At 35.2% G+C, this 23124-nt stretch overlaps 1 protein-coding gene across 1 annotated transcript; it reads left to right on the top strand.

The window, feature by feature from the left end:
• Positions 1-10289: 10289 nt before the first annotated feature.
• Positions 10290-11019, top strand: LOC120133142 (classical arabinogalactan protein 26-like). Its single transcript, XM_039149791.1, has one exon. It carries the CDS (start codon positions 10460-10462, stop codon positions 10838-10840), a length of 381 nt encoding a protein of 126 aa, XP_039005722.1. The 5' UTR covers positions 10290-10459; the 3' UTR covers positions 10841-11019.
• The last annotated feature ends 12105 nt before the right edge of the window (positions 11020-23124 follow it).

Raw genomic sequence — 23124 nt, 5'->3', positions numbered from 1 at the left:
ATCTATGACTTCAAAATCCTATCCTTCTTATGAAATTCAAGAATCATACTCAAATTTCAATATGTTCTAAATACAATTCTAACACTTCATATTCCTTAATTATCATGATGACAAGTCAAATTTAACTTATCAACTATTTTCCATGATTTCATATAAAAACTCGTTTTCTTAAATCTCTTATAACTTCTTCATCTTTTGATTATAAGACAACTTAAGCTTTCCTTAAGCTTAGTTATTATCTAATGATCAAAACCTAACCTTTAATTTAACAAATAACCAACAAATCAGAAAACTCTTACCTTTGCCTAGCTTCCACGGTTGGGAGAAGAAGAAAGGAAGAAGAAAGAGTTTTCATATAACTCTTTCCCCCATCCCACGTGATTCATTCATATAATTGGGAGAAAAATATCTTTCATGCTAAATGACCATTTTGCCCTTTAATTCTTTGGATAATTACTATAAACTTTTAGGAAATATTTCTGAACCAATCATTGAACTATTCAAATATCCAATTTAAATCACCAAAATCTGAAGTTTTATAATTTAGTCACTAACCCGTATTTTGGGATGTTACAGAAAACCGACTAGAAATCGTTGTTTTTAAGTGAATAGAAGATTTAGGGATGATAGAGAGTGAACGACATGAGTATAAAGAAGAGAGAGTTTGAGAATAAGGGTTCATTTGGGCGTATATCAACCAGACCCCATAGAGGGTATCGATTCCCTAAAGGGGGAATCGGTTCCCATTCAAAGGGGGAATCTGTTCCCCTACAAGGGGGTATCGATTCCTCATGCACTAAAATTCAAAAATTTGTGTATAAACACTCATAAAGCTAAATTAATCAGCTTTAGTGGTATTGACAACTCATATTACGAAAATTAACAATGTTCAATCAATGTAAATCTATCCTTAAACATTATTTGAACATATAATTATTTCTCACTAAGAATCATAAACTCCCCCTAACTAATAGCAAAGAATGCAAACAAAAGTGTTATTTTTATAAGCATTTTCCAAAACTAATTAAAAGTGTTAAACTTATTTTAAACACTAAGTCAAGGTAGGTTGGTCAAACCTAATTCTCTCCTAAGTGTCCACAAACGTTCTTTATCTAAGGGTTTTCTAAAAATATCCGCTAATTGATGCCAAGTATCAACAAATTCTAGAACTACATCTTTCTTAGTGACATGGTCTCTAATGAAGTGATGTCTAATTTAAATGTGCTTAGTTATAGAGTGTTGGATGAGATTTTTAGTGAGACAAATAACACTAGTATTGTCACACTTGATAGGTATGGTACCTACTTCAATTCTATAATCAAAAAGTTGTTGTTTAATCCATAAAACTTGTGCACAACAACTATCGGCTAAAATGTATTCCGCTTCAGTGGTAGATAATGCAACACAATTTTGTTTCTTTGAAAACCAAAAATCAACATATTTCCTAGGAATTGGCAAGTACCAGAGGTGCTTTTCCTATCTATTTTGCATCCTCCATAATCCGCATCAGAGAAAGCATGCAAGCTAAAACTATAGTCTCTAGGATACCAAAGTCCTAAACTAGGAGTGTCCTTAAGGTATCTAAAGATCCTCTTAACAGCTAGTAAATGTGATTCCTTAGGGCATGATTGAAATCTAGCACATAAGCAAACACTAAACATAATGTCTGGTCTACTTGCGGTTAAATAGAGCAAAGAGCCAATCATAGACCTATAAAATTTAACATCCACACATTTACCTCCTTCATATTTGTCAAGCTTTGATGATGAGCTCATTGGAGTGGCATGAGGTTTCCCATTTTCCAGTCCAAACTTCTTGAGCATATCCTTGACGTACTTAGCTTGATTGATGAAGATGCCATCTTTTGTTTGCTTGATTTGGAGTCCCAAGAAAAATGAGAGCTCCCCCATCATGCTCATCTCGAATTCACTTTGCATTAGCTTAGAAAAATCTTGGCAAAGAACATCATTAGTAGAACCAAATATTATATCATCAACATAAATTTGTACTACTAATAAATCTTTACCTTTATGCTTTAAAAACAATGTAGTGTCAACCTTCCCTTTTGAAAAGCTTTTTTCAATTAAAAAATTTGACAATCTTTTATACTAAGATCTAGGAGCTTTTTTTAAACCATAAAGAGTTTTTGTCAATTTAAAAACATGATCCGGAAATTTTGAATCTTCAAAACCTGGAGGTTGTTCCACATACATTTTTTCTTTTATGAAACCATTTAAAAATGCACTTTTAACATCCATTTGATATAATTTAAATTCATTAAAACGTGCAAATGCTAATAATATTCCAATTGTTTCCATCCTAGCTATGGGAGCATATGTTTCATCAAAATCTATGCCTTCTTCTTGAGTATACCCTTGAGCAACAAGTCTAGCCTTGTTCCTCACTATGTTACCACTTTTGTCAAGCTTATTCCTAAATACCCATCTAGTACATACAGTAGATTTATTACTAGGTCTTTCAACTAATGTTCATACTCTATTTCTCTCAAATTGATTTAATTCTTCTTGCATAGCCATTATCCAATTTTCATCATTTAATGCTTCTTTAATATTCTTAGGCTCTATGCATGAAATAAATGCAACATAATTACATATATTTCTAAGAGAAGATCGAGTTGTTACCCCTTTGGATGGATCACCTATAATTTCACCATCCTTGACATAGTTGTACTCTCTTGGGAAATATATCTCCCTTTCTTCAATGGTTGGATTCTCGAGGGGATCGTGAGTTTCCTCATCATTCATTTCTTCAGTTGATGATGGTTCTCCAACGTCATTTGAATTTACTATACCTAAATCATCATTTACACAAGAATCCTTCTCGGAATGGGATTATCATCGAAAACAACATGTATAGATTCTTCTATTACTAAAGTTCTTTTATTAAATACCCGATAAGCCTTAGAATTTAAGGAATAACCCAGAAAAATTCCTTCACACTTTTAGCATCAAATTTGCCAAGATTATCTTTATCGTTGTTTAAAACAAAACATTTACATCCAAAAGGATGAAAATAGCTAATGTTAGGCTTTTTATTTTTGAAAATTTCATATGGAGTTTCTTTAAAATTGGCCTAATCATTACTCGATTTATAACATAACAAGCGGTATTTGCGGCTTCCGCCCAAAAATATTTTGGCAAATTGTTTTCACAAAACATAGTTCTAGCCATTTCTTCTAAAGTTCGATTTTTCCTCTCAACAACTCCATTTTGTTGAGGGGTTCTATGTGCTGAAATTATGACTAAAACCATTAGAATTACAAAAATCGGTAAATCCAAGATTTTCAAATTCAGTGTCATTATCACTCCTAACACTAGTGATGGAGTAACCTTTTTCATTTTGGATTACTTTTGAAAACGTGATGAAATTTTCTAATGCTTCATCTTTAGTACTTAAGAATAGAACCCAAGTATATCTAGAATAGTCATCTACCAAGACAAATGCATATTGTTTTCCACCCAAGCTAGTAGTTCTAGTTGGCCCAAAAAGATCTATATGGATCAATTGTAATACTCTACTAGTTGATACATCATTAATGGACTTAAAGGAAGCTCTAACTTGTTTTCCTTTAGCACAAGCATCACATATTTTATCTTTATCAAATTTTAGCTTTGACAACCCTCTTACTAAGTCTCCTTGAATTAGTCGTTGCAAAACACTCATACTAGTATGCCCTAGTCTCCTATGTCATAACCAACTATCATGTTCATCCTTAGCAACTAGACATAAATTTGTCATATCAATGGAATCTAAATGCACCATGTAAATGGTTCCTATTCTATGACCAATAAGCATAATCCGATTAGATGCAATGTCGATTACTTTACAACCATTAATTTCAAATATGACATTGAATCCCTTATTGCATAATTGACTAATACTCAATAGATTATGCTTTAATCCATTCACATTTAACACATTTTTAATTTGTATAGAAAATGTATTACCTATAATACATATACCTTCAATGTAACCTTCTGAGTTATCACCAAAGGTCACCACTCCTCAATTTTTGGCGTTAACCGGCTCTTGTCTCCGGTTATGTGTCTTGAGCATCCACTATCAAGGTACCATGAGTTTGAATTTGTTTCCCGTCCCTTGTAGCAATGCTCATTTCCCTACAAACATAGATTAATTTCTAATTTTTGGTACCCAAAGTCTTTTGGGTCCATATTCATTAGTACTTAAAATCCTAGTCCCCTAGGGTATCCATTGATGTATGATATTCTTATCTTTAGTAGTAATGAGTTCTTTAGGAACCCATATACTCCTAACAATTTTACCATTTAAGGTTCGTTGAGAACTTCTATGGCTGTAGTTTCTAAAACGTTTTCTAGCAAAGTTGGATTTTGAATTTTCTCTTTTTTTCAAAACGTTTTGTACCAACTTTATTAAAAGAAGTTTTAAGGTCATCAATTTCTTTTTTTATGATCATCATGAACTTTTGAAAGTAAGTTATGCAAATCATTATTTTTCTTTTCAAAATCATCAAGTTTGATTTGCAATTCTTTAATTTTACTTTCAAGCTCATTGTTGGTCTTGGACATAAGACTATTTTCGTTTTTCAATTTTGAAATATCATTTTTGTATTTTGAAAATAAAGTCTTATAATCTGAAGTCAAACCATTATAATCCTCTAATAACTCATCATAAGATAAATCATCTGAATCAAATGAGTTAGAGGTTATCTTAGAGCTATCCCCGATGGCCATCAAGAACAAGTTTACAACTTCTTGTTCCTCTTCATCGGAACCTTCCTCATTACTCCATATAGCCACATGAGCCTTGTGTTTCTTCTTGGATTGACCATTTTTCTTTAATTGAGGGTAATCATATTTGACATGCCCCGACTTTTTGCATTCATAGCAAATAATGGGGTTTTTCTCCTTCGGTTCATTTTTGAAGCCTTCATTCCTTTTGAATTTTCTTCCTCAGTTGGGCCTCATCAATTTTCTGAACCTTTTGGCAAATAATGTCATTTCTTCATCATCGTTATCTTCATCCGAATCACTCTCATCTCTTGTAGATTTGAGAGCAACTCCAACATTCTTCTTCTCCTCCTTCTCTTTTGGTGTCTCGTCAATCTTATCGAGGTCTACCTCATCTTCAAGCATCATTTCATGAGTGAGGAGGGAACCTATTAGTTCTTCAAGGGTTAAGGAATTCAAGTTCTTAGCCTCGATGATTGCCGACTTCTTTGATTGGCACGATTTTGGAAGTGAGTAAACTAATTTCCTCACGAGCTTTTCATTTGGAATGATCTCTCCATATGATTTGAGATCATTTACAATCGTTGAAAATCTATCCGTCATAGCTTTGATATCTTCATTCGGTTTCATCTTGAAATTTTCATAGCTATGAGTTAGAAGACTAATTTTAGATTCTTTTACCTCGTCCGTGCCTTCATGAGTGACTTGTAGTTTATCCCATATCTCCTTGGCGGTTGTACACGATGAAACACTTCCATATTCATCCGGTCCAAGTGCGCAAAATATGATATGGATGGCTTTGGAGTTGAGCTGGAACATTCTTGTCTCTTCTTCACTCCACAATCTTAGGTGAGTGGAAGGTTTGATGTATCCATATTCTATGATATTCCATGCTCCCATGTCACTTGCTTGAATGAAGTACATCATTCTATTCTTCCATAAGCATAGTTAGCTTCATTGAAGAAAGGAGGCTTGTTGACGGGCATTGAATCGAGAACAAAGTCGGAGTTTGAAGCGTCGGTCATTGATGACTTGAATATTGATGTAACTCTTCCCAGATCTACTCAAGAGGCGATTAAACCTTCAAATCAGTCAAGCTCTGATACTATTTATTGAGTTAATCGATCGACGAATATATCCAAGAGGGGGTGAATTGGTAATTAACATTTCAGTGGAAGCTTTTGCAGAAAATTGAAAAATATTTGCACAGCGATTTAGAGTGGTTCGACTTTCTCAACCAAAGTCTACGTCCACTACCTCAGCTATACACACTAAGGATTTTCCACAAATTCACTAATTTATCTTTCTTTTGAGGACAAAAAGTAACCTTACAAATCCCTCAATAATTATACCTCAAATTCTTGAGAACACCCAAGGAGAACAATACAAATTTTGCAAACTTACAAGAAAATCCTCACAAGGAAAGATATTTGCACAATTCTAGAACAAAGAAAGAACACTCAAGAATAATACAATTGAGTACAATAAGTGTTCTTGAAACCAAAGATGAATATTGAATGAAATAGGCTTGAAAATGCTCAAACTTGAGGTTTGATGCTTTCTCTTTGATTCTCTCTTGATTCTTGATAATTGTTGTTGATCAATGACTTCTAAGCTTGTTTAAATACTCTTTGGGTCATTTCTGAACGTTGGGGATCATTAGTGGAATTAATAGAGCCGTTAGTGTGTGAAAACAATTAATAAAATTAGTTGGGAACGTGTGTGCATTGATGCATAGTTAAGGTGCATCGATGCATCAAGTGTAAAATTCAAATATTTCAACCGTTGAAACACTTAGTGCATCGGTGCACTAAGGGTGCATCGATGCATAAAATGCATTCGATGTTTCAAACAAGCCTGGAGTGCATCGATGCATGGTTTGTGCATCAATGCATAAAATGCATTCGATGTTTCCATAAAATCCTGACTGCATCGATGCATAAAATGCATTCGAAATGGTGTGTGCATCGATGCATCCCTTCACAAATTTGATTTTTGGCTCGTTTTTTGTTCGAAATACTTTGTAAAAATTGTTTTAAAAATATTTTACATATAAAACACAATTTTACACTTTAATAAGGATTGAAATTAAACTTTGAAAGACTTGGAGTAATATTTTGATATTCGAATAATTGTATCGAATATACTTAGAAAATCATTTGTAGAATCTTAAAATTCATTTAACTTACTTTGTTATATCAAAACATTAAAATGTTTTTAACACAAAGTTCTAGGCGAGAAAGCAGTTTACAAAGCGAGCTTCTAGCTTAAAAGTTAAGACTCACAAGGCTTTGTTTTATACAATAAAATAACAAGAATTTAATAAGTATTTAAATTTTGAAAATTTAAAAAAATAAAAAGTACTTTTGACTAATATTTAAATTAAAAAATGACCTAAAAATATTATTATACTAAAAATCACCTTTTCAATGGATTCATCCTTAAACCTTGAGATGTACTACCAGATTTAGAATATATAAAGTGCATGCTGTTAATATCGACATCGAATGTGACCGAAATATTATTTATAGTACCACTAATTTCAAATTTATGTCAAGATAATTGTCTTATTAAAAGAGTTAATCCATTCATAACTTATATAGAGCCTCCGTTAATATTACACTCGAACGATGAAAAATGATCATACGTTGAAAATATTATTGTTTAAAGGGTAATCTATGTTAAATACCACTCACCTTTAGGCTCGGGCTCGTTTATGCTAGCAACGTTTTAATTTTGCCAATTTTAACACTAATGTTTAAGTTTAATTGCAATTATGCCACTCCACCGTTAATGGCGTAACGACGCGATGACATGGCACATCCGCCCCGTGACGTTGTTGACGTGGCTCCCTCATCAAAACGACGTCGTTTTGGCATAACTGTGTTGGTGCTAAAAAAACCTCGAAACAACGTAGTTTTGTTTGAGAAAAATTAGTAAATAATGCATTTGAAGGGATTTGAACCCATAACCTTTTGAAATAAAGATCACTATGCCAACTTAGATTTTTTAATATAATTCTATAAACATAATATACATAACATGAGTCAGCATTCGAAAAGTTATTTTCTAAAAAACCCATAAAATTATTAAAATTCCAAAAAAAAACCTTAAATTCCATAAAATTTCAAAAAAAATCCTAAATTCCTAAAAATTCCAAAAAAAAATTAGGGAGTCAATAACATAATATATTTGAACAGTTTGATACATTGAACTTGTATTATTGATTTAATTCCCTACGAAGCATGTTCTAAATGCTCATTTGGAGTCAATAACAGAAGTGACATCAATAGTGTTTGTGTTTAAAGTATATTGAATAACATGAAAATCTTGAATTTTTATGTTGTTTTAATGATTCTAATTTAATTTTAATGTGTTAAAATTATTGGTAAAGTATTATAAGTGATTAGATTTAATTTTCCGGTCATTAAGAGGGTTAATCTCGTGTTTTAAGTTGAAAACAATGTGATGTTTGGAATTTATTTTCTTACCAGTTTTACAAAATGTGCAATTTAGTCCATGAACTGAAATTGTTTAAAATGACGTATAACTTCTGGTCCTTTTATTTTGGAAATTTGCAGAATGATTTTTAAGTTCCAGATTATTATGTAAACTTTATGATTTTTTGGGATTTTTAGGATTTTAGGATTTTTTTAGATTTTCTGGAATTTAAGGTGTTTATTTGGGAATTTTAATAATTTCATGGGTTTTTTTAGAAAATAGCTTTTCGAATGATAACTTATGTTATGTATATTATGTTTATAAAATTATATAAAAAATCAAAGTTGGTATAGTGGTTAAGTATTAACCTTTATTCCAAAAGGTTATGAGTTCAAATCCCTTCAAATGCATTATTTACTAATTTTTCTAGAACAAAATTACGTCGTTTTGAGGTTTTTTTAGCACCGACACAATCATGCCAAAATGACGTCGTTTTGTTGAGTGAGCCACGTCAGCAATATCACGGCGCGGAGGTGCCATGTCATCGTGCCGTTACGCCATTAACGACATAATTGTAGTTAAACTTAAACGTTAGTGTTAAAATAGATAAAATTAAAACGTTGCTGGCATAAACGAGCCCTAACCTAAAGGTGAGTGGTATTCAACATAGATTACCCTAGTTTAAATTATAAAAATGAAAATAGAAAGGATGACATAAATTGTGATAAACAAGATAAATAAAATAGAGTAAATAACGTAATTTCTTTCAGCACCAACAAACATCGCATTTTGTTCTTTTTCTATACATGCTCGGGACGCTGGAATAGGCCGAAACATCATAGGAGAATTGGAGCTGGGCAACCTATAAGGAGAGAATCTTTGCTGTTAAGAGAGCAAAAGCCAAAACCATCCTTCCACGTTAAACGAAGTTGTCTCCGTATTCCTCGTCATCTGTCTCCATCGGAGTTTGTTTATCTTACCATGTTTTTTTAAATAAATTTAGATGATTATAGAGTAGTATATGTTTTAAAGGTTTTAAATTATTTGACATTAAAGTTTAAATACCTCCGTAGACGCTATGCTCAAACTCGGGAGCTTTAGGAAGATCAACATCTCTTATAATTAAAATCTAATGGTTAAAATCTTATAATTTGAAATCACAAGATTACCCTAGCAAATTGCTGTGAATAGAAAAATGAAGAAGTAAAGAATGAAGTATATTGAAGCCAAATGAGAAGGTGATGATGACTGAAGATGAGAAAAAGATTGCTTAGCTGGGACTGTGAAAGAGAATTTTTACGTCCACTGGACTGGTCTAAGTAATGAGTAGATTTTTTAATAGGACAAAGATAATATTTCTTTTGAATTAATAACTGATATTTAATTTATTGACCGGTAGAGACGAGAGCGACCCTTCCAACCCAGTTCGCTCTATTCGCAAACGCTAGGATTCGAACTCCTAACCATGATTAAGAGACCTAGTGCCTCATCTAACTAGACCAACTTATTGTTTGTTAAAGATAATATTTTTTTAATATATAATCAAAGTAATTATATGTTCATAACTTCATGGATCTTAAATATAATATTTAACTGAAAAATAAAAGAAATGGTTAAGACAGTATGAAGTATCCTAGAATTCAAAGCACAAAGACACTGCTCACAAATCACAATCATAACAAAGATCCAAAACTTCTCCCTTTCCCATACTGTCATTTGTTTCTCTTCTTCTATCTCCCTTTTTAAAATCACATGTCAATTATTCATCTAATCAATAACCTTTATGATTAAGCGTCAATTGAAAATCAGTCACTGTTACTGACTTTTATATTACAAAGGTAAGGGAACAGAAGCTAGAAAAACCAGGTATTACTTTGATCAATTAAATACATATTAACTTCAACTTTAAGCTCCATTGTCATGTCTTGAAAGTTCCTTTCTTTACTTTTTTTTTATATAAAAAAACAAATGAAAAGGGCACCCTATGTTCATATGTTCCCGCCTCAACACAACTACATAATCCACATTGTCGTGTAGCATATCAGTGGAGTTGTATTTTTACCATAAAAAATAAGTTTTTGCCAACCGTTTTTTGTCAGCAAACACATAGCTCCATCTGTTTTTCTCTTTCTCCCAAGTCCCCACCATCACAGGATTTTAAAACCTTCGTCATGAATCTCATCACATTCTTCTCATACACCTTTTGCATAATCTAATCTCCTCTCTCCCTTTTCATTCTATATATTCGTCTATTGAAAAAACTTTCAAACTCAATCTCGATATTTTCAATGGCTAGTGCTTCCATTTGGTCATTCATGATGTTCATGGCTTGTTTTTCTTCACTAGCCTTGTCTTCGTCTCAACTCCGTGTTCAATACTCAACTATATCGGCTGCACGGGCGTTCTTGCCGACTGCTCCGAGTTTATCTCCGGAAATTGAGCCTCTGTTCCCTACTCCTAAAGGCATGTCACCGGCTCCAGCTGATTCATCGTTCCCCACTATTCCTTCGAGCCCCAGCCCTCCTGACCCCGACAGTGTGTTGGCTCCTGGCCCTGGTTTTGCACTTGCACCGTCTGGTTCTTTGCCGGTATCCACTTCGGTTTCGGATGGAGCTCTGAAACCGACGTTGTTGCTTGGTTTGGTGGTCGCACTTTGTTTATTGCAGTAGGGTGGAATGGAAACCCCAATTATTGTTACTAGTGGAGTACTGGTTTCTCTTTTTATTTTCTTAATATTTTATATAGTGTTCCTTTATTTTTGTTTTTGTAATATATTACTTTTGTTTGATGTTAGGTAAACCAAGTGGCATTCCACAAACTGTTTTTTTTTTATTCAGATAGAATAAAATCCTGAAGGAATTGTAGGTTCAAAAACAGAACATACATTGGCTATTGCTTCTGAAATGTTCAAATCCAACTGTTGTACTTCGGTATAACATTATAACTAACACCATATCCATCCCATTGCGCACGCCAGTGGCTGGACAGCGGTATAATGGTCGCAACGATGTCCGAAATCTATATCACAGAAAATAATAGTATAAAGTGAAATTACACCAATAACGATGGGTCACGGCCATATTTAACGAGTAGCGGTTAATCGTGGCAATAACATATCACTATTTTTTGTTATTTTAATTTAAATTTTTTTTTTATAAATCAACTCATTTAGAAAAAAAAATCACAAACGTCATACCCGTTATGACCGTAATAACATCCGTTATATTCGTAATCGCAACAAACGCAACGCGATTGAAAACACGGCCACAACTGCCATTTAAATCCTGGCATGGTGTTAGAGATATAAACACCCATACAATGAAGCAATGGCGGATCCAAAAATTTAAGAATGAGGTATAAAATTTTAATTTTCATTTTTTTTAAATAGAGGACATACAAATTTTCTTTTTCCCTTTTTTCCTTAACCCATTAGATTAAATTTAACCATTTTTTTCAAAATAATACGATACAATTAACTCCTATTAGGGTTTAATGCATCCGCCCCTACAAGGAAGGGTGAAAGAATCTGAAACCCCACACCCATTATTTAATATTGTCTTCTTCAATCTCTCTCTCTTTTCTCCCTACTATTCCCTGTCTAATCCAAAAATAGTGAAGTATCTAAAATCACTATTTTTCTATTGAGACCATCAACAATAACTTGATGGCATCAGAGTCAAATTAACACTAATAATGGTTGCTTTTGTTGAAATAAATCGAATTTTGCCATGTTAAAGAAACGAAAAATGAAAATTGAAGAAATAGATATAAAAAAACTGTTAAGAGAATGAATGATGCAGTTCGTGAGAAAGGAGTGTGCGTGTGTGTAGTGTCAAGCATGGCTCACGTTTAGTTCATGCATAGTTGGGTATGGAGAAGTTCTAGAAGACTAGGCTGTTATGAATTTGTTTCATTTTGTTAATTTGTTACAGGAGGTTGTTGTATTGTAGTATAAAACTATAGTACTGCATATTGTAAATGTAATTCAATTCATCCAATCAAGAAAGTATTCACTATTGTTATTCCTTTGCATTTCTGCAATATTCCAACATGGTATCATTCGCTTTCGGTCTTGGAGCTCTCTGCTGAGTTGCGATGGCTCTCTTTAGTGATTCCTCCTCGTCGTCAGCCCGTATGTTTATCAATAAGCGAGTAAATGTGGTGCTCGATGTGATGAACTTCCTCCTATGGAAGTAGCAGGTTCTACTTACAGTTCGCAGCCACCGTCTTGAAAGGTTGTTGAATGGCTCGTTAACACCTCTTCTATAGACGGTTGTTGATGCAAACGGCGAGACTGTTGCCAATGAAGCCTATGAAGATTTTATAGCCCAAGACAGTGCCCTTGCGTCTTGGTTCTTATCCACGATTAGTGCTCCGTTGTTGCCATAATTTGTTAGTGCCGAGTCAGCCTCTGCAGTATGGAACATAGTTCAACAATATTTTGCTAATCGCTCTACCACCACGGTCATGAATCTCCACTACAAGCTTCAGTCTATGAAGAAAGGTGAGGATTCTATGCGAGTTTATGAGTGCTCATATTGATCAAGGAAGAGTAGCGGCTGGCTCGTCTGAGGCGCCTCGTGGTGGTCGTTCCGGTGGGCATGGTCGAGGTCGTACACGGCTTCAATGTCAGTTATGCGGTAGAAATGGTCATTATGTCGATTGGTGTTGGTATCGCTTCGATCGAGACTTCCCTGGGATCAATGCGGGTTCTGGTACATCACGAGCCAGAGATGATTTCAGTACTGTTAATTGTGCAACGCTCGACTCGTCAGGATGCTCATGTTGCACTGCTAAGCAGCATCCCTCTTCGAGTCAGTCCCAAGCGAACTTGGCAACAGGTGAACATTGGGTCGTTGATTCGGGGGAAACTCACCATGTCACCCCAGACGCATCCAGGTTGATGCATTCCTCTGAATTTCTTGGCCCAGGTAATCTCCTAGTAGGTAATAGTGTGTCATTAGGGGTAAATTCAATTGGTAATACTGTTTTGAATGCTTCCTCTCGAGCTTTAATGTTAAGCGATCTGTTACATGTACCCAAAATAACGAAACATCTGCTCTCGGTTTCGAAGCTTGCTAGGGACAACAATGTTTTCATTGAGTTTCATACTGATGAGTGCTTTGTTCGAGATAAAACAATCGGTGTAGTGGTTCTTCGAGGGCAACAACATGAAGGGTTGTACACCTTTGCTATGGAACCTAAAGTCTTTTTGTGTAATAAGTCTAATGCTGTTGGTCCTAGTATATTTGACCTTTGGCATAGGCGATTAGGATACCCTATATTTCAAACATTGCAAGATGTATGTCATTCCATCAATGTTAATATTTCAAAGAATTTAAATACCACTTGTGTTGCTTGTTGCATGGGAAATAGTCACAAGTTGCCTTTTAATTCTTCTACTACTGTGTACAATGTTCCATTTGAACTTGTTTTTACCGATCTTTGGGGTGCTGCTAATGTTTCATCCTGTGGCTATCACTATTATGTTTCATTTGTGGATGCATGTACACGACATACATGGATGTATATGTTAAAGAACAAAGCTCAGGCACTTGATGCATTTCGACTGTTTCAAACTATGGTCACCACTCAGTTTTCTTTGCCTATCAAGTCAGTTCAGAGTGATTGGGGAGGCGAGTACAGACGGTTTTCATATGAGCTAACTCGTGCTGGCATTTTACATCGAGTCACATGCCTTCACGCCTCTTAGCAAAACGGTGTCGTTAAACACAAACATCGTCACCTGGTAGAATTGGTACTCGTGTTGCTAGCTCAGGTTACTCTCCCGTTTCAATTCTGGTCGTATACTGTGGCTACTACATCGCATTTAATTAATCGTTTGCCTACCAAAGTGTTAGGTAATCTTTCACCTTTTGAAAAGTTGTTTGGCTCTAAACCTGATTACACCATGCTACGAGTGTTTGGGTGTCGTTGTTTTCGCACTTGAGGCCATTTTAACAACATAAATTAGTGTTTAGATCAGCTCATTGGGTTTTCTTGGGGTACAGCTCGCAGCATCATGGCTTTTAATGCCTCGCTCAGGATGGTCGCGTCTATATCTCGAGGCATGTTAAATTTGACGAACATGTGTTTTCCTTTGTAGATATGAAACAGCCTGAGTCTGTGCCTCATACTAGTGCGTGGAGGTCTCCTCCTTTGCAGGTTGTTCCTCATCATGTGAGGGTACAAGCAACGACTGGTCTCTTCACACGCTCTAATGAGTCTTCACATGCACATGTTGATAGTGTTGACTTCAGCATTCCGAGTGGTGGTGACCCTACTCCTCAAAATGCTACTAATTCAGATATGGATAATGACGAGGCTGAGTCGAGTGGTCCTGAGTCCACACAGTTATCCACTGCAGTACCTGAAGGTGTAGCAGATGATGACTTGCAACCACCTGCTAAACAGAATGTAGTTTCTGTTAATCAACACCCTATGTTGACGAGAAGAAAATGTGGGGTCTTTAAACCCAAGGTCTTTACTAGTTCGTTAAGTGAGGTGCTTCCAGCTTCGATTAATGAAGCTCTACAATCCAAGGAGTGGAAATAAACAGTACATGCTGAGCTTACTGCTCTTCGAAGTAATGGCACATAGACGCTTGTTCAGTTACTTGTAGGACGATCTACTATTGGTTGTAAGTGGTTATTTAAGGTTAAACGTAACTCTGATGGAACGGTTCAAAGATACAAGGCTAGGTTGGTTGCTAAGGGATACTCTCAAGTGCCTGGGCAAGACTTCAAGGAGACCTTTAGCCCAGTGGTGCGGTTTGCTACGTTAAACATTATACTTGCCCTTGTTGTATCTGGAGGGTGGTCACTAAGGCAAATCGATGTCAATAATGCATTTCTTCATGGTGAGCTGAGTGAAGACGTATTCATGCATCAACCGTATAGTTTTGAACAATACACAACTGATGGTGTAAAGTTGGTCTGCAAGTTTCAGAAATCTCTCAATGATTTGCGGCAAGCACCTTGAAATTGGCATGCAAAGCTAAAAAGCAGTCTTGTGCGTCTTGGATTTAAGGAGTCCAAAGTTGATACTTCCCTTTTTGTTCTGGCAGCAGGTGAAGTGTCAACATATATTTTAGTATATGTTGATGACATAATAATAATCGGGCAGTCGTCGAGTGAAATTGAAAAAGTGGTCAGATTGTTAAAAGATTATTTTTCGTTGAAGGATTTAGGGGAACTACATTATTTTATGGGCATTGAAGTCAGGAGATGTGATAAGTTATTGGTGCCTAGTCAAAAGCAATATACTTTAGAATTACTTTAGAAAGCAAAAATGACTAAGGCCTCGTGTACCTATACTCCTATGGTTACATCCTCGCAATTGAATAAGGATGAAGGACAATTATTAGCTGATGCACGAGAATTTCGGAGTCTAGTAGGAGGGCTTCTCTATGTGTGTCACACAAGACCCGACATTGCCTTTAGTGTGAACAAAGTCGCCCGATATATGCATGCACCAAGAGAGCAACATATGCTTGCTGCTAAACGCATCCTACGTTATTTAGGTGGGACATTGGACTATGGTCTGGGATTTGTGCCAAGCAAGTTGCATATATCAGCTTTCTCGGATGTCGATTGGGGAAGATGTGCAGATGATAGACGGTCGATGTCCGGCTACTGTGTTTTTGTTGGAGGAAGTTTGGTGACTTGGAGTGCGAAAAAGCATAAGGTTGTGTCTCGATCAACCATGGAAGCTGAATACAGGAGTCTTGCTGACACAACAGCTGAAGTAGCGTGGGTTGATGCTTTGCTCACTGACTTGAAGGTATCACAATGCAATTAGCCAACAATATGGTGTGATAATACCAGCGCTATTGTGTTAAGTGCTAATCCAGTGTATCACTCGCAGTCCAAGCATGTCGACTTAGATGTGCACTTTGTTAGGAAAAAGATAGCTGCAAATCAGCTATGTGTAAACTATGTTCCAGCAGCTCATCAAGTTACTGATGGCTTGACTAAACCCTTAGCAAAAGCTGCATTTGCCAGCTTTCGTGACAAGTTGAATGCGTGCTTGTTTTTCTAAAGAGGGGAAGAAGCAGGGAGAATGTTAAGAGAATGAATGATGCAGTTCGTAAGAAAGGAGTGTGCGTGTGTGTAGTGTCAAGCATGGTTCACGTTTAGTTCATGCATAGCTGGGTGTGGAGAAGTTCTAGAAGGAGGAGTTCTAGAAGACTAGGCTGTTATGAATTTGTTTCAGTTTGTTAATTTTTTACAGGAGGTTGTTGTATTGTAGTATAAAACCATAGTACTTCATACTGTAAACGTAATTCAATTCATCCAATCAAGAAAGTATTCACTCGTGTTCTTCCTTTGCATTTCTGCAATATTCCAACAAAAACAGATGTTTATTTCGTAAGGTAGCATATATCAAGTAAGTTACAGTTCAAAGGGTGAATAATACAACGCTACTTGTAATCTGATTCCCATAGGATCACTACAGCAAAAGTGGCTTGTTGCGGCGTTTTTTTTTACTTATAGCGGCGTTTTTAAGCGCCGCTAAAAACACCTGCGGCATAAAGACAAACGCTGCTAAAAATAGTACCGCTAAAGTTTGCGGCATTTTTCAACAAAAAAACGCCGTAATAGGTGACAACATATAGGTTCAAACGCCGCAAAAGGTATTGATATTTATCGACGTTTTGCAGAAAAACGCCGCAATAGGTGTTGATATTTAACGGTATTTGGCAGACAAACGCCGCAATAGGCGTTGATGTTTAGCGGTGTTTTCTTCACAAACGTCGCAGTAGATGTTTATTTTTACCGGCGTTTTTCCTACAAACGCCGCAGAAGATGTTGATATTTAGCGACGTTTTCCTACAAGCGCCGCAGAATATGTCTTGAGATTTAGCGGCATTTTCGTCGAAAACGCCGCAATATGTCTTGAGATTTCGTGGCGTTTTTATCACAAACGCCGCTAAATGTATGGTATATTGCAACATTTTTTGTTACAAACGCCGCTAAATAACACAGAATTTAACAGTTCTAAAAATTATGCTTAATACCTCAAATCTGTTTTTTCAACCTGTTCCATTATCCAACAAACAAAACAGCAATAACATCAAATCCAATATAATAAATAAAAATTTTCATTAACGTAATATAAGTTAAGTTAAACACGGTTCAGTAACATTAACATAATGCTCATAACATAAATGAGGCTACGATGGTGGATTCTGAGGTTGCGTTTTTTGTATCATCAGCATCATATCATTGAGTCGTTTTTCAAATTCTTTACATCTCTGCTGATATATTACTTCTCTTTGTTCTGCCGCTGCCTCTCTCTGTGCTGCCACTGCTTCTCTCTCTGCTTCCGCTGCTGCTCTAGCTGCTTCCGCTGCTGCTCTCTCTACTTCCCTTGTTTCATTTTCCGCTTTCAAGTTAGCCATTTGTTGATCCATCTCAGCCAACTTTTCTTTTAAACGACCAACTTTTAATTGGGAAGATCGAGACTGTGATGACATGTATTGTGATGAACTGGATCCAAAATATTTGGTGGGAGTAACGAATGATCCTTGACAGCGTACCCGACCATATCTTTCAGGACCCAAAACGTCATTAATAGCTTGGTTTTCAATGTCATCATCATTAACAATACCTTGACTCGAAGCAGTAGCATGATACTCTGCCCTTTTCTCCCTCAATTTTTCCTAATAATAAAGTGAATAATTAATTAAAATAAAAAATATCATGATACAAATATAAATAAAGTCAGGTAAATTTAAAACATCTACCCAATAAACGTACCATAATTTCTGCAGCATCAGCAGTCATAGGAGTGCCATCCTTCTTCTTATGCGTCATGTCGAAGAGTTAGATTCGACCAACTTTAGAACCGGATGTATTTTCCTACAATGTACCATAATGTAATTACTATGAGTTAGTATGTACATGGAATACAAAAAAACTATTTCAATAATCTATAATACCTCCTCATGAGCTATACAAGCAAAGCTCTTCGATCCAGCCGTGTGCGTAAACTTTTGTTGTTGCCTGCTAGCAACACCAACATGCTCTCGGTCCTACAATGTCAAACAACCACTTATAATGATGATTTAAATTTTGTTACAAGTATTTATGAAAAATACATCATACCTGTCCTTTTTGAGAACTCCAAAATCTGACTGCATCTTCTCATTGGTACCTGAGCATTCCTGGTGGGACTGTTTGCAACTTCTCTTCAAGGCTGAGATCATTCTTAAAGTATTTCTTCTTTAAGGAGCTCTTGTAGTCCCTCCATCTCTTCCTAACGCTTGCTTCACATAATCGTCAGAGACCTCTAAAACAAATTTCTCCTATACAGCAAATAAGTATGCACCGTAAGTATAAATTAGTATTGAATTTATATATAGTATCTATTATAATGACATTATTACCTTAACAAAATCCAACGCTTGATTTTTGTTACTATTAGGCATTTTGCGCCATGACTCATAATTGATCGGTAACAGATTCGCATTACGTCCAACTATGCCTAAGTAACCTGCTAGAAGACGTGATTCTGGGCTAATAGGTTGATCGGCATCGTTTCTTGAAACTTTGACACGATGCCCAGGAGGAAGTTGGTATAATTCCTTTAAAGTTGTACGTCCTCGAGTCTTGCGCGTTCCAGCATTTTCAACTATATAAAAAATTATTAAATGTCAGTTTTGAAAATGAACAAAGTAGTAAATAAAGTTTCGAAGATTACCTTGAATTTCTACTTCTTCAACAGTTTCAGGAACTTTGGAAGACTCAGGTGCATTCATTTCCTCGTTATTTCTTTCTTCATGGTCTTCAAAAGCTCGAACAACCCGCAAATCAGATATTTTTCTCCTCGGCATTATATCTGTAATAAACAAACATGAGTAATAAAAACGATTTAATTAATGAATACATTGAAAGACAACATGTCGTTAACAGAACCAAAGATGGATCATTGATTAAGAGTTAACTGGACATTTCTTCTGACTCTTCATTTGTTTCACACCTCCTCTTCAATTATAAACATGCAGTAATCGTACATGATAAACATGATTACTAAACAAATATTATAAGATTCTTAAATAAATTAAACAAATGTATCTTATAAGCGAAAGCCATAATATTTCTAACCATCAAAACGACAAAATGAGAGTACATAACTTGAAGATAATCCAATTCCCTACCAAGTTAATATTTCAATAGCATACACACAAAAACAGAATTAAAACAATAAATACATGAGAGAATAAACAAATCCCTCTTTTCGAATTCAAGCTCCTAATGGAGCAGCACAGCAAAAGTCATATGATTATTCAATTTAAACAAGGAATTTAACTGGTTTATTAAGTTTATTTCACCCCTAAACCATATGACAATTCAATTTAACCAAGGAATCAATTTAAGGAAGTTAACATTTTGGCATCCTCTTTGTGTTCTTCACCACTAAAAATTGCTTTGATTTTAACTCATTCTCTATACGCGACACCATGGGTTCATAAGCAAAATTATTATTGACTTCCTGTTTCGATGCACATGTTACTGTTGAGGCAAACAAACTGTTTTTTTTTTAATTTGGACTTCCATATATATATCAGTGTTTGACAAAATTTTGAGGAACAATGTATGAAACAGAGGAAACAAACTAAAATAGTAACTTCCTCAGTTTAAACCAATCCTGGTGCAGAATACAAAATGTCATACATACATGTTCCAAATTATACCAATTTAATCAAGTTATCTATGTGCTATACAGAACCAATTAAAGCCAGTATCACACAATACATAGAGATCAAATACATGTCAATTGCCTTTTGGGCTAATGCAATTATACAGTTTGATGGTGTATGATAGAATTCATGAAAATTCTTAGAATATACAAGTTTTCCTTGAAATTCAGTTACTAAGCTAAGCATCTGGGTGTTGAACACAATAGAAACAGTAAATGAGCCACCAAAAAATATTATAGAGGAAGCGTACTTGTATTTCAAAAGAACGTTTTGTTGAAGAATCTGAATGTTTGTCTTCGGTTTCCTCAGTGCTTGAAGCTTTTGAACAATAAAATCAAACACCTGCAGAAAGATAAACACATATGAGAGATTCCTTTATACTAATTAGTTCGTAGTAAAAATTAATTTAAATAATATGCAACAGATCAGTACCACATTATCAATTAACATTTTTGAATTTTGATAGCCAAATACCATATTACCATCAACATAGTAATCAGAAAACATATAAATAAACTCCAACATATTGTAAATTTCAGTCTACGCTCAACAAAAACTGAACATAAGCATTGTATCTGGTTAAATACCAACAGAAGATTCCAAAGAAAAAAAACAGCAAGACCTTCTAACTCTTAGTTTTCGTCAAGATCAATGTTATAAAAATCTAAAATCTGTAGAACAAGAAGTAGGTGCTAAATTAAGTTAACATGCATCGTTCGTAAATTTAAATGACATCGTGAAGGGGTCCTAATTGTGCGAATTGATTCTGAACCTGACATTTCTAACCATTAAGAGAAAACATCATTTCTAATCCAGACATGAATATGTGGAGGTGGTTCAGTTTTTAAATAACCTATAGTTTATATTTTTCATTTCCAATGCAATGGATCTTAAAAGCCTACCTAGATAAACTATATTCACATTTGAAACAGAAATCATTTGTATATATGATAGCATTGGTAAACAAAAATTGCAGATGAATTTTCCAAATATTGACATTTCATTCCATATATGTAATGAACATTGAACTATTAATTAACGATAAAACCAGAAAAATTATTTCAGTTTCTGAACAAGGGATAGGTTCTTTGCTAAACACTAATAAACGCAAACTACTAGTGTCAAAATCCCAGATGCAGCATCAAAAGGTGTATTACCTTTGGCGCTGTTTTTGGGGAAAACACAAACAATTTCAATTCCTGGAGCTGGACCAAAATTGGACCCAGATAAATTGGAAAAGAAGGGAGAAAATAGTATATAATAGAAATTTGTGGAAAACATACCTCAAAATCGGCCAACGTTGTCGTGACCTTAAACGGCCAACAACACCGACAATTAAGGAGAAAGCAAAATCCAGAGGCTCCCACGACGAACCAGAGCCGACCAGACGCGAACCAAGTCGGCTAAGCCCTACCTCGACGAAAACCTAACCCTACGGTAGCCTTAATCGGTCGAAAAACACCCCAACGACGGTGATTGTGAGCCAAAGCTGTTGGTTTCTAACAAAAACGCCACGATTGATAAAGCCTATTGCGGCGTTTGGAGACAAACGCCGCTAAAGTACACTTTATAGCGGCGTTAAATACAAAAACGCCACTATGAATGAATCTATTGCGGCATTTTTAGATACAAACGCCACTATTGATGAAACCTATTGTGGCGTTTGTATAAAAACGCGACTAAACTACTCTTTATCACGGCGTTTATTGGAAAAACGCTACTAAAAACTAACCCTATTACGACGGTTGTACCACAAACATCGGTATATTACTACTCTATCGCGGCGTTTTTTAAAGAAACGTCGCTATTTGATAAACATTAAATTAAATGTATGGATGTACCTATTGCGGCGTTTTTTTATAAAAACGCCGCTATTGATAAACCTATTGCGGCGTTTATTGATATAAATGCCGCTAAATACCTTTATTTATATAAGATTAACATATTTTAAATATTTCATTTCTTCTCTAGATAAACTAAATTTACTACCATGTACTTTTATGTAATTAACAACAACCATGCATTTTAATTAAGAAAGAAGTTATGCATAAAATACTTAACAACAAAATACATTAAAATTTAGAAACATTAAAGTTATGCATAAACAGTCTTCACCCATATTGTTCACTACAATTTAGTCTTCATTGCTCATTCGTGGGGAAAGAACGTAGGAAAGCGATTTTCCTTGTTTGACGACGCATCGTTAAGTTTTTCCTCCCTGTAAACTCTATATGGAGAAACTGTTCATCCATTTCACCAAATAAATCCCCTACCTCCGGTTCACCAAGAAGACTCTTTGTGCGCTTCAGTGCTTCACTTGAAACAGATAACGAACTTCCACCTACACTATGAAACTTGATTGAAGGTGGCTTGGGAAATGAATCAAACATTAAAAATAAATTTAAATAGATGATATAAAATATTTACTTGGAGTAACAGTAGAGGAGACATCGTCATCATTGAGGATACATACTGCTTTTGCAATTGAAGATTCTTTCAATGCCACAGAGTTACCAAATTCGGTTCTAAACATCGGGTATTTATCAACTCCTCTATCATATTTCTCAATAAGCTTCGAAGATCCTACATGCGTACGATCTATGAAATTTTAGTGACCATAGAAAAATAGTATATAGCGGCTTAAAGATTTATAGATTATTACCTTCAAGTACGAGATCGGCCATGGAAGGGTATGGAGTAATAGAAATTCCTTTTGGGTCATCATCGAGTTTCAACGGCGAGACCGGACATTCCTATCATTAATTTCTCTTACTCAAGGCAGACATTCCTACGATAATTTCTCTTACTCAAGGCAACACATACTCCTTTTTTTCCAATACGTTAGCTTTCTGGGTTTTCACCATTTTCAGAATACCCACAAAAATGAAAATGAAAAATGTCATTAATTTAAGAGGGATCAAACCGTGCAATTGTGTTATAGTTCGTCGATCAAAGGGCCAATTTGGTCGCCGGGACATTCAAAAGACGACGTCGCTTGGAATCGTGCTCAGCCTGTTGTTGTATCAAAGAAGAAGGTTTGAGGGAAGAAGAGTTGAAATGATTTTAGGGTTTAAGAAGGAGAAAAGGAGGATAGTATATTTAACATTTTGCGGCGTTTTTAATACAAACGTCACTATATCACATACTTTTGCGGCGTTTATAAAAAAAACGCCACTATTGATTAATACTATTGTGGAGTTTGTCTAAAAATGACACGAAAGTATTAATGATTGCGGCGTTTGAGGTATA

Source organism: Hibiscus syriacus, unplaced genomic scaffold, assembly GCF_006381635.1.
Source record: "Hibiscus syriacus cultivar Baekdansim isolate YM2019G1 unplaced genomic scaffold, ASM638163v2 tig00110577_pilon, whole genome shotgun sequence".
In the NCBI taxonomy this organism is placed as follows: domain Eukaryota; kingdom Viridiplantae; phylum Streptophyta; class Magnoliopsida; order Malvales; family Malvaceae; genus Hibiscus; species Hibiscus syriacus.
The sequence above is the reverse complement of the archived record's forward strand: the minus strand, read 5'-3'. Positions and strand labels throughout refer to the sequence as shown.

Excerpts from the sequence above, each read along its gene's own strand:
- LOC120133142 (XM_039149791.1), top strand. The coding sequence starts at position 10,460 with ATGGCTAGTGCTTCCATTTGGTCATTCATGATGTTCATGGCTTGTTTT.